The 10,680-nt window shown below is 39.4% G+C and overlaps 2 protein-coding genes across 4 annotated transcripts; one reads left to right on the top strand and one right to left on the bottom strand.

Moving 5' to 3' along the window:
- Positions 1 to 56: 56 nt before the first annotated feature.
- Positions 57 to 4,521, top strand: LOC6504602 (type-1 angiotensin II receptor-associated protein). The gene is made up of 4 exons (XM_001966512.4): positions 57 to 662; positions 1,458 to 1,604; positions 3,861 to 3,930; positions 4,017 to 4,521. The coding sequence occupies exons 1-4, from the start codon at positions 615 to 617 to the stop codon at positions 4,229 to 4,231; spliced, it is 480 nt and encodes a 159-aa protein (XP_001966548.1). The 5' UTR covers positions 57 to 614; the 3' UTR covers positions 4,232 to 4,521.
- A 24-nt stretch (positions 4,522 to 4,545) lies between these two features.
- On the bottom strand, positions 4,546 to 9,955 carry LOC6504895. Of its 3 annotated transcripts, none has more exons than XM_014904364.3 (6): positions 9,880 to 9,955; positions 6,027 to 6,376; positions 5,730 to 5,846; positions 5,331 to 5,611; positions 5,113 to 5,272; positions 4,546 to 5,048 (listed from the first exon to the last, which is right to left on the bottom strand). In XM_014904364.3, exons 2-6 carry the CDS (start codon positions 6,233 to 6,235, stop codon positions 4,886 to 4,888), a joined length of 930 nt encoding a protein of 309 aa, XP_014759850.1. In that variant the 5' UTR covers positions 6,236 to 6,376; positions 9,880 to 9,955; the 3' UTR covers positions 4,546 to 4,885. The 3 variants fall into 3 exon arrangements, with proteins under 3 accessions (XP_014759850.1, XP_014759851.1, XP_001966547.1); XM_014904365.3 differs by having other exon boundaries at positions 9,731 to 9,951; XM_001966511.4 differs by having other exon boundaries at positions 9,735 to 9,951.
- Positions 9,956 to 10,680: the final 725 nt, after the last annotated feature.

Genomic DNA, 10,680 nt, shown 5'->3' with positions numbered 1-10,680 from the left:
GGGTGCCTTTCGTAGTGTGACCGTGTGGCGTTGGGGCTTGAAATCCCCAAATGGGGAGCCTTTAATGTCATTCGTTGACAGTTTTTGGGGGGCCTCCGACAACACTGCTTCAGTTCACCTTAGTAACTTACTTATTCCGGTTTTGATTTAATTTAGAATCGGTCGAGCTGCTGTGCTGGTGACAAAAAATAATACAAACAATTTTTACACATATATTTTTTTTATTCAACAATTACACACACACACTCATACACATACACTTGTTAAAAAAGAACACGCATTATCACATAACAAGTGCAATACGGGTGTGCTGTAGTGTAATTTTGTTGTTGTGCTGTGGCTGTTTAATTTGTTGCTGTTGTTTTTGGATTCAAAACCCGAAGCCGCCCCCCCGCAAGGAACAAATCGTGGGGGAAGACCAACAAGTGCGCTCTCCACACACACACACACACCAATACAGAGTGCGCGGGCTGGCTGGGAGCAATTGAAAAGTGCATTGTGAAAATAGATTCGACACAAATTTTCAGTTTCTGTAAATTTTCTGTGTCTGTTTGTTAATTTCTGTGTGGGAGAGCCGAAAACTGCCGACCACCAGCCGACAAACCAGGAGCATCATGACCGACCTCAACGAGCTAATGGGATCCCCATTTGTGCGGGTGAAGGTAAGGAGCTACTGCATCCCCAAAATTTTAGACGATCTTCTATCCAAAATTTGGTAAAATATCCAAAAATATGGGCGTATGTATTTGAGATCCCCTGGGGGCCTACAATTCCATATATAGCCAGTCATGATTGTCAATCATTGTGTGGTTCTAGCTTTAATACCGCTATTAAATGAATTTCAACTTTAATTTCAATAATTTCATTAATTTCAAGTTTTAGAGGATAGAGAATATAATAATAAATAAATTAATATAAAAAGAGTCTTGGTTTTTGTTTAGAAATTGTATTATTTTAAATATTTTATTCGGAAAGATAAGATAATTCGATAAAGCAGTTTCTTTTTCGATAAAGCAGTTGGGATGTCCGCTGTCCGTTCTTTTTACTATTTTTATTAAATTAAATATTAAAATATGATAACTTAATCAAATAGCACTGAAAGCAAGGGCTTGGAGCTATAAAATATGAAATGTGAATAGGTTTAAGCCTCTAAGCCACTCACTCTCACTTGTTGGGCCTCCTTGGTGGGTTAATGGCCACCGAAGTGGATGGATGGCTGGGTGGTTGCCTGATTAGCGTACCAAGTTAACCGCAAAAACGACAACCGATATGTGACGAGGGCCAGCAATTTACAACTTCTCTGGCTTGGATGGCTTGGATGGCATGGATGGCTTAGGAGCCCCCGTTTCGTGGGGCTTCATTTGGCACTAAACCGCTTATACCGATCGGTTTCTACTCTGGACTTACAACACATGTGCTAACCAAATGCCCACTTTTTTCCCTCCACTCCCTACTAGCTGGTGGCCTTTGTGCACTTCTTTTTCATATCGAATGCCATGATTGGAAGCTGGGGCCATGGGGCGTACGAGTTCTACAACTTCCTCTTCATAATCGCCATGTTCTGGACGATGCACAGCAAGGACTCCATCGAGGCGGTTCAATCGGTGAGTCAATCAATTAAACAATCAATTGAATCAATCTTAATTGGCTAACAAATTCCGTTGGAGAGTGTATTATGAAATTTGTATGAATTATTTCAGTGGAATTGTAATCAGAGCCCTATTATTCACACATTTTATTGTGAAGTCAGACCCTTTTTTTATTTCTCTGCCACTCATTCTCAGTCGCTCTTTCTCTCAACCTGATAAGAACGTGAATGTATATATATATAGAGTCTATCCAACTAATTTAAGCATACATATTATTTTGAATAGCACTTCCTTCTGTTTTGTTAAGCGATTTCTTAATCAAATTCCAGACACAGTCACCCTGATATCGCCTCACAACGAAAATTTGTATAAAAAATAAAACTAAAAACCGGTTGTAATTAGCATACAAATGCAAAAATAAAAATAACAAATGTTCTCACAAAAAAATAGTTCCTTGAAATTGAAACTTTGATGAATGCATTTGATTGATTGGGATTGGGATTCAGATTGAGATTGAATGATTAAAAATAAATACATTTTTTATTTAAAAACAATGCAAGTTTTTTCTCTAAAAAGAGAAGAATAAATGAGACAATATCAGTATCTGACAGTATCTTTGTTTTAAATGTATCTAGCTACTTAATTTCTTAACCGATAAGATAAAGCTTAACCCTTAGTCGCAGGGGCTAAGATTTATTTTATAATATAAGGGTTTCTTTTGGGGATTTCAGAGTAGAAAGAAAGAAAGAGTCTCCTACTCCAGAGACTCCCGGGCTTATGGCCAATCAATTTGTCCACTAAACCATAACAGGTTCCACGCCCCCATCTTCCAGCCCTCCCACACCTCCTACACCTATAGACCGTTAGCCGTCTTAACCCGTCAAGTGGCTTGGCCAAAAAAAATAATAATAAATAAAAATAAAAGAAAATAATAATAAAAAAGCGGAAACCAAATTCGAACACCGCGTGGTGTGGTATGCTAATGAAAGTGGTTGCTTTTTGGTGATACACTGAGAGAAACTCACCCAAATTATATATTTTTTATTACATAAAAATCAAGTATATATTTCTCTCAGTGCTCTGTATTAATATTTGTATAAATATTTTCACATACTTGGCCATATCGGTATGATTGCGTGTTCCGTTTTTTTGGGGGGGTATGCGTGTATTAATAGATGATTTACTTGGTTGGTTCGAAAAAAAAAAAAGTGAAACAATACTGTAGCTCCCTCAACTTTGACCTTAGACCTGTCCAAAAAAAATACTGACCACGCCCCTACCCCACCCGGGAGGACCAGGAGGAAGGCAACACTTCAACACACTCAACCCCCCAAACTATACCCATTTTACACCTTTCTGAAGCCCCCAAAAGGCTGTTTTTTTTCCTACAAAAAGTAGCACGCGATTGCCATTTTGGGTCAGAGGCCCCGGGAGCAGTATAAATCGGGCATTACAATTCCATTTACGAGGCAGCCTCGCCGGTCACTCACACGATAAGTTCTGGCCTGGTCCGACCGGGTGGGCTTCACTTTTATTTTATTTCGCTTTTTTTTTTGTTAGAGCTTCCTTCGAAAGCCATTAGCAACGCCTCTTAATCAACTCGACGAGCCAAATCCTGTACAAAAAAAAAAAATCAATAAACATAATTTATTTAATTTCAAAAAAAAAAGTGTACATAGTTCTTGGTAATCACTTAAAGTTCCACCAAGAATTTTTCAAAAAAAAAACTTGAATAACTGCGGGTCTGACCCACAAAACTTTCCTGGGAACTTACAAATATGTCTTGGGCCTTCGTTCGAGTTTATTTTATTAATTATTAAGAGCTAGCAAGCCAAACAAGTGGCTACTCTTATTATTATTATTATTTTTGCAATACTATTCAGCTGGTTAAACAGAAATGGGAATAAAAAAAACAAATAATTGCAGGCCAGTTGTTGGTTTATCTTCGAAAGAGTGTGTTTTATTTGAAATTATTCTAAAAAAAAAAAGGTATCAGAGTCTCAGAGAATTAATTTCCAGATAATTATTAATAGAACACATGCCATTAGTGACTCATTTAATTGTTTGTCATTTATTTAAGTCCAAATTGTAGAAAATAAAATGCAATTTTGTGTCTTTGAGACTCTAGCCCAAAAGTAGACTATGATTTCTTGATCTAGACTCTCTAGATCTTAAGTTTAAATATAATTTAGTTAAAATATGTATAGTATATATTATAATACCTCCCACATTCCCCCGGCCACTCATTCTCCATCTATAATATCTTTCCAGGCGCTCGTCATCAACGCTTCTAGTATATTCTTTGACATAGTCAGCATTGTTATTTATTTTAAACTCATGAGTAAGTAGTACAGATCATCCTTTCATTCTAATCCTTAGAATATCCTCCATTAATTTATAATATTAATAAAAATATAACAATTTCAGATGGCTGGGCTGTGGCGTTTAGCATTATTAACCTGATCCTGAGACCGGTGAGCGTGGCTCTGCTCTACAGGGAGTTCAATACGCGAGGCGGCAGCCTCCAAACGGGCTCGGTCTTCCCCACCAGCCAGCAGCGCAGCTACCAGGACATCGACCGACCCACCCAGCCCACACCCACCAACTCCCAGCCGGGACCGAATGTGGCTAGCATTTTCTAGGTCACCACTACTACTACTACTTCTATGATAACCACTCTCCTGTCACTCCTATTCTCCGTGGGGTTCTACGATGACACTCCCTTCCCAAGTACCTAAACACCTCGGATCTGTATCCGAATCTGTATCTGGAATAAAAAACAGAACAAGATACATATTGAAGACAAGACCTAGTCCCCTAGTCAGCCCTTCGAACCTAAATCGAAATTGTATAATTATTTGAATTGTGAGCGTTGTTATATTTAATAATCCAAAATTGAAAGTCAAAAAATTATACCAATACCATTACTATATTTTTTTTTTTTTTGTGTAGTTTGGATTAACGAATAAAGACAAACGAACTAATCAATATATATATAAATAATACTATATATTTATACTTTTATTTTGTATTTTGTATTTTGTATAACAAAGATTGAAACACTACTTTATATATCTTATCTAGATAACGCTAACAAAGCGGGCCTAATTGTTGGTTAAAAAATAAAAATAAAAAATGAAATAAATTAAAAAAAAGTACATCGCCTTTGGCGATTCATTGTCTCATCATTATATCCTTGTTATCCTTATCATTTGGCCTCCTGTACATTGAGTATAGTTCTTTGTCCCCATCCCCAAATTATATTCCCCCATTCCGTGGTCCTTGAATCGGAACTCCTAGAAACCCTCCTTGGCCGCCCGGAACTTGTAATGATTGCTGCGTCCATCCAGACACGGTACTTGCACCAAATTGAAGTAAATGGAGCCCATCAACTGCGAGGCCGAGGTATTGGTCATCTTCAGGCAGGAGAAGAGCAGGTCATCGCAAATGCAATGGGATCTATGGGGGTTTCAGAGGAGTTATTACCAGACTATCCCTACAGATGGCCCAATATTTGACTCACTTTGTGTAGAGGGAGTCGTTGTTCAGTTCGTATTTGTGCTGGTAGGCCCGGATCTTCACCGGACAGAGATCGTGCTGACGACAGCACCGATCCATGGCCATTTCACTGCCCAGATCGCTGTAGGTCTCGGCTATGTCGCCAGTTCCACACCACTTGGTTCCTAAGAGGGGACATCATCCCATAATCACATCTCATAACCATATCCAATCATATCTCACCTGGTATAATGCCACTCAGCAGGGAGAAGGGACTCCTTGGAAAGATATTGGTGGCTAGTTTCAGGGCCACTCCATCGTTGGTTGCTCCAGCAGAGGCGGGATCACCTCCACCACTGCTCCGTTCTCCGTTCTCCACTTTGGCCTTGTGCCTGGAGGCGTAACTGATCTTGTCCACGTGCTCGCACTGGTCCATCAGCTTCAGCATCTCATCGAACTTGATCTCCAGGGGGCGATTGTAGTGCGAGAGTCCTTCCAAGAGCATCTTTCCCTCCTTGTCGTTGCTGGGGGGTGGAAGGGAAGATAGAATTAGTTAGAGGGCCTTTCTATACGCTTCTCAAAGTTATAAGCTGGGAAGTGCCTATACTTCCGCATAACTTTGATTCCATCCTATATACTCACTAGATTTCGATCAGCTCACAGCCGAGCAACAGCTTCTGGGGTCCCAGCTCCGTAACGGCTATGGTCAGATCGTGATAGTATATCATAATGAGCGAGTCGTTGCTCACCCGCTTCCCGCTGGAATGGCAGAAGCGCAAAATGATATGAGTGAGAGCTGCGAGGGAACACTTATGGGCACATGGCCAGCCCACTGCTACGTGACATCCATGGCAATGGTCTACTGGATTGGAGTGAAAAGCCTCGAATCGCCACTAGACTGACAATCGCATTGAAGCACCTTTAAAAAGTCAAACTCACCTGTAGGTCTTCATCTGCCGGACACTGCGCTGTTCGATGATCTGCTGGGTGAAGGACTGGAACGAGGGGAAACCCTGTAGTCCCTGTGGCAGGCTGAAGGATAATGTGGGCTTGGCCACCGCCGCCGAGGTCAGATAGCCGAGCAGGCAGCAGAAGAGCACCGAGGCCAGCAATTGGAGGCGCCTCCTCAGCCACAGATTGTAGGGCATAGTTATTATTTATTTTTGTTTCTTATTTTGGCGGGAGTTTAGGAGGACTCTGCAGGATCGGGTGGAGCTGCCACTATGGCATCGCCGGCTGGACTGAGCCGCTACCCAAATAGTCCTTCAGCAATAGAAATATCCTCCCTCCTATTGGAAATAAAACAGAGACAGCCACGAATATTGTTATTCTTTAATTAATCAGGTGGATAAGTTCGCGGACTAGGCAGACCTATGTATATAGCTCTACTATCTGGCTACTATATAGCCCCTAGATGGCCCTAGGATAGGGTTTAGCAATGGAGCAATTGTGAGGGCTGCGTGTCAGAACGTTGAAGGCGTCGCCAAGCGGTTCTGAATAATTTAGACAACCATTTACGATACAGAGCGAAAAACAGAGCCCTTCTACACGCTTCTCATACAGTTGAGCTGGTAAGAGACTAATTTCTATTCTTTTCAGTGTAGAAGTTTGAAAACTAGAGAGGCTCGTCCCTCAGGTGGATGGTTTCCCATGATAGTCGCAGTTGTAAGCCCCTGATTGGAGTCAAAATGGGAGAACAGGTGCCAAAAAAACTGCGATTCAGATGACATCGTTCCCAGAGGCCTGGACAATGGATACACACGTGCTCAGGCCAGTCGGGCCACATACATATGTCATCTATTGCATCAGGCCAAGCCCAGGTCGAGAATCGGTCGGGCCACGCCCTTTCATTAGTTTGAAAAGCAACTGGGCGGATACATGCAACATATTACGTATACGCCGGGTATGGCTAGTATTGCTAGTATGGCTAGTGGAAGACAATGGGCCCAAAAGGCAGACAAAAGGTTACAATACATTGTGGAATAATTGCCGACAGGTTGGATTAGGAAATTCTATGGTGGATGTTTGTTTCAAAATTTTCAAGAGTTCTGTAACTCCAGTGACGAAAAAACATACTATCTGATAACTATTTTAGTGACGAAAGAAGCTAATTTAGACTCTTTATAGTTTGTTTTTTTTTGCAATCTCGACCTGAACTGACATCATGTTGGAAGGTCAGAGGCCAGTTGTCCCTTGACCTTAGCGTGGTCTCCTTCGTGCCTGGGCTGTTCCTTGTCCCAGCAACTCTATTACCTTAAAAAGAAAGCCCAGAGCTGGCCCGGTCGAATGGCCAAAACACACGCACCAGCAACCTGCTAATAAAGCTGCCAAAATGTCCGCCATAACACCTGATTCACACTCCTACCGGACACTACCTGGCCTGGCCTGGCCTGGCCTTTATTGTTATTACCATTATGGTGTATATTTTTTTTTTCCTCTTTATTTTGTCAACGCATAAACATATATTTTTTATTTGCTTAAGTTTACGCAAGCCGAAAAAAAAATAGGCGGGGGGGTGGGGGTAGCAAAGTGAAAGTGATTCCATCACGACGATATGGCCAATAAATGGGATGACGAACTGGCCAAAAAATACATATCTTTGGCAATAGAGACCTTCGGCTCCACCCACTCCTGCACCTCTCTCTCTCTCTCTCTCTCTTGAGACATGACTTGGGCAAGAGATACAAGATACAAGATACAAGATACAGCCAGTGAGATACAGCTCTAACCTGGCCAATATGTGTGTCAAGTGGAGCACTTAATTCAATGCTAAACGAAAATGCAAATAGCCAGTGGAGTCACAACCAAAACGAATCTGCAGGTCTAGAGCTCTAGAACTCTTTATTATAAAATATCTAAAAAATTTTAGTTAAAATTTAACATTAAATGAATCATCATAAAAGCTAAAATACTTCCTAATTCCAAACGGGTTAGGATAGGTTATAATTGGAACACGTTTATGGGTGACTTTAAGGTCTAAACCTTTCGCTTTTTGAATGAAAACTAAACTGAAACTGGAGAGATATATAGAGATATATGAGGACCCAATTCTCAAGATCTAACACGGAAATAAACTGACAGAAGAAAGCAATCAAATTAAATGATAAATTCAAATGAAATGTCTTTCGAAGACAAGTTTTCATCGCTGATATGGGAAACTAATGGGCTCGAGATTCAAAATGATGATTATAATGAAAGCTTTTGGTGAAGTCTAGCTCTAGAGATCATCTCTTAAGTGTTTCTTCCGCTGAACCCTCAAAAAAACAGGCAAAAATATAACGATACTTGGCTATAAGCCAACTTGAACTTGGTTCGAAACCCTTTTTTTATTTTTGTTTGTTAAAAGTCTGGTTTTGTGGCGAGAGTTGGCCGAGTTCAAGAGTTTAAAAGAGAAATAAAAAAAAGCCATGGCTTCAGAGCCGCAAATTGTTGGCCAAAACAGCTGGCCGGGGGCCTTGGCATAGGTCAGTGAAGCGTATTATTATGGCCTGGCCAAAAAACCTGGCCAGCAATCCTCGTCTTAAAACACTCCCACTTTGAAGTAGATATCTCCTAGGGGGCATTAAGGCTCTATATATGGCCTATTAGATACTCTTTTCTTTGGGTTTTTTTTAAACTGAATCTTTATATTCTTCGCTCTAATATTATTTACAATTTTTAGAATATATTTTTTCTATATTTTATCTATCTTATAGTGTATATTTCTAGTTAGTTTTTATTGAAAACGAAGTACTTCTTCGAGGGAGTGCAGTAAAAGTGGCCAAGACTACAGATGAGCCATGAAAAAAAAAAAAAAGCAAAAATAAAACCACAACACGAGCACGTTGAAGACAAAAAAAAATAAATACAAAAAAAAAAAAAACAAACTAAAGAAGCAACTGGTTTTCAGTGCTGGCTCTTGGATCTGCCTTAACTTTCACATTGGGCACCTAATTGTGGGCTTAATCTCGGTTAATTTGCTCCAGTTTTTATCGCCCGTTTGTGGCACACGCGATGATGATGAAACGATCATGAAGATGCCTCTAGATTCCAGTGGATCTGGCTTAGAGGATAGGGTCTACCATAGGGTCTCTCTACAGATCCCCCCCACCCACATTATGCAACTCTATGGGCCAAGTCACACTTCACAGAAGTCTGTTAATAAATCTCATGCCTTGAAAAAGCTACTTTTTAGGGCCTATAATAGTTATAGTTTTAATAAAATTTTATGGACTTATTATAAAGTTAATGAAAATATCCATTAGCCTCTTAGGGTTTATCTGTTTTGGCTCGAAAACTATAAAAATTAATTAGATTTTTTTGCAAAATTGTCATGCAATACGAGTACTATAGCATCGAGGTTATCAAGTAATATGTATTTTTTTTTTAAGTGCATTGTCTCTTTGATCAAGTTCCTCCATAAAAAGGCCGAGTGCCACACAACAGGTCTCTGGGATCTCTGGGAATTTGCCACAGATCTCGGGGGCACTTTTGAACTTGCGCGCCACTTTTTATGGCCCATTAAAAAAAAAACAAAATCACAGCGGTACAATGCCAGAAGTCACAACAATAGATCTGTTTCATTTTAATTATAAATAATGCAGCCAGAAGAAGTCTGAGGGACTACGCTTGGTCAGTTTCACTTTCAAAACACCATCACTCACTCACGACAACAAAAAATTATATGCGCTGGTCTTGGCCAAAAACTGAAAAAACCGCGATTCAAAAGAGGCGCATGCGCAGCTTTAAAAATACAGAAAACAGAAAAACTCGAACCGGACAAAAAACAACAAAAAATAAGACTGAAACTAACTAGAAACTAAATAGAAAATCAACAATCGCAATGTGCAAACCGCTCGCTGCCGCGCAAAGTCAGCAACTGATCGATCAAAAATCCAAGCCGGGCCCAAAACGCCGCCAAGCCAAGAGAGACTCCAGCGTCGCGGCTACTCCGCTACTCAGCTGAAGCTCCGCAGGCACTGAGAGAAATAAAACAGACTATCCTTAAAATATAAAAAATTTTAAACAACTATAGAAAGGCTGGAAAGAAGTATTCTTTCAAAAGAAATTGGTTTCAAAGTGATTACTTAGAAACATATATTTTTAAACATAGTTTATGATAAATATTTAATATTATATAATATTTAATAGAAAATATTTGAAATCTAAGGCTTTTTATACCATTTCCTGTCTCTATACACTTTTAAGGAATATTTTTTAAAATGAAAACAAAACAAAAACCCTTTTTTAAATATTTTCGAAGATCTTAAACTTTGTTCTCACATATTTTATGATTTTACACAATTTTGACTTAAAAAATCTTTGAAAATAAAAGCAAATATAAAAATCTAGAGTTTTATAATCTATTTTTTAAGTATCTAAACTTTCAAATAACATTTTTTTTAACTTAAATCATACAAAAAATCTTCAATAATCATTCCAAAGTTCTTTCCAAAAATCAATCTTTCAAAAACAGTTTTCAACTCAAAAACCTTGATGAGTTGATATATAATTTATATAATACTGTCCCTGAACTGTCTTATTTTCTTTCAGTGTATAAAAACAAAGACCCGCGTTGGCGGCAACGAGGCAGCGATGAAAATGTGTCAAAAGC

The sequence above is a fragment of the Drosophila ananassae genome, chromosome XL, assembly GCF_017639315.1.
Source record: "Drosophila ananassae strain 14024-0371.13 chromosome XL, ASM1763931v2, whole genome shotgun sequence".
In the NCBI taxonomy this organism is placed as follows: Eukaryota; Metazoa; Arthropoda; class Insecta; order Diptera; family Drosophilidae; genus Drosophila; species Drosophila ananassae.
The sequence above is the reverse complement of the archived record's forward strand: the minus strand, read 5'-3'. Positions and strand labels throughout refer to the sequence as shown.

What these genes read in the sequence shown, in the direction of transcription:
- LOC6504602 (XM_001966512.4), top strand. Translation starts at nt 615, where the DNA reads ATGACCGACCTCAACGAGCTAATGGGATCCCCATTTGTGCGGGTGAAG. An exon ending in CCATCGAGGCGGTTCAATCG is followed by an intron (nt 1,605 to 3,860) that starts GTGAGTCAATCA and finishes ATATCTTTCCAG; the next exon opens with GCGCTCGTCATCAACGCTTC. An exon ending in TATTTATTTTAAACTCATGA is followed by an intron (nt 3,931 to 4,016) that starts GTAAGTAGTACA and finishes TAACAATTTCAG; the next exon opens with ATGGCTGGGCTGTGGCGTTT.
- LOC6504895 (XM_014904364.3), bottom strand. Translation starts at nt 6,235, where the DNA reads ATGCCCTACAATCTGTGGCTGAGGAGGCGCCTCCAATTGCTGGCCTCG. An exon ending in CGGCAGATGAAGACCTACAG is followed by an intron (nt 5,847 to 6,026) that starts GTGAGTTTGACT and finishes CTGCCATTCCAG; the next exon opens with CGGGAAGCGGGTGAGCAACG. An exon ending in AACGACTCCCTCTACACAAA is followed by an intron (nt 5,049 to 5,112) that starts GTGAGTCAAATA and finishes AAACCCCCATAG; the next exon opens with ATCCCATTGCATTTGCGATG.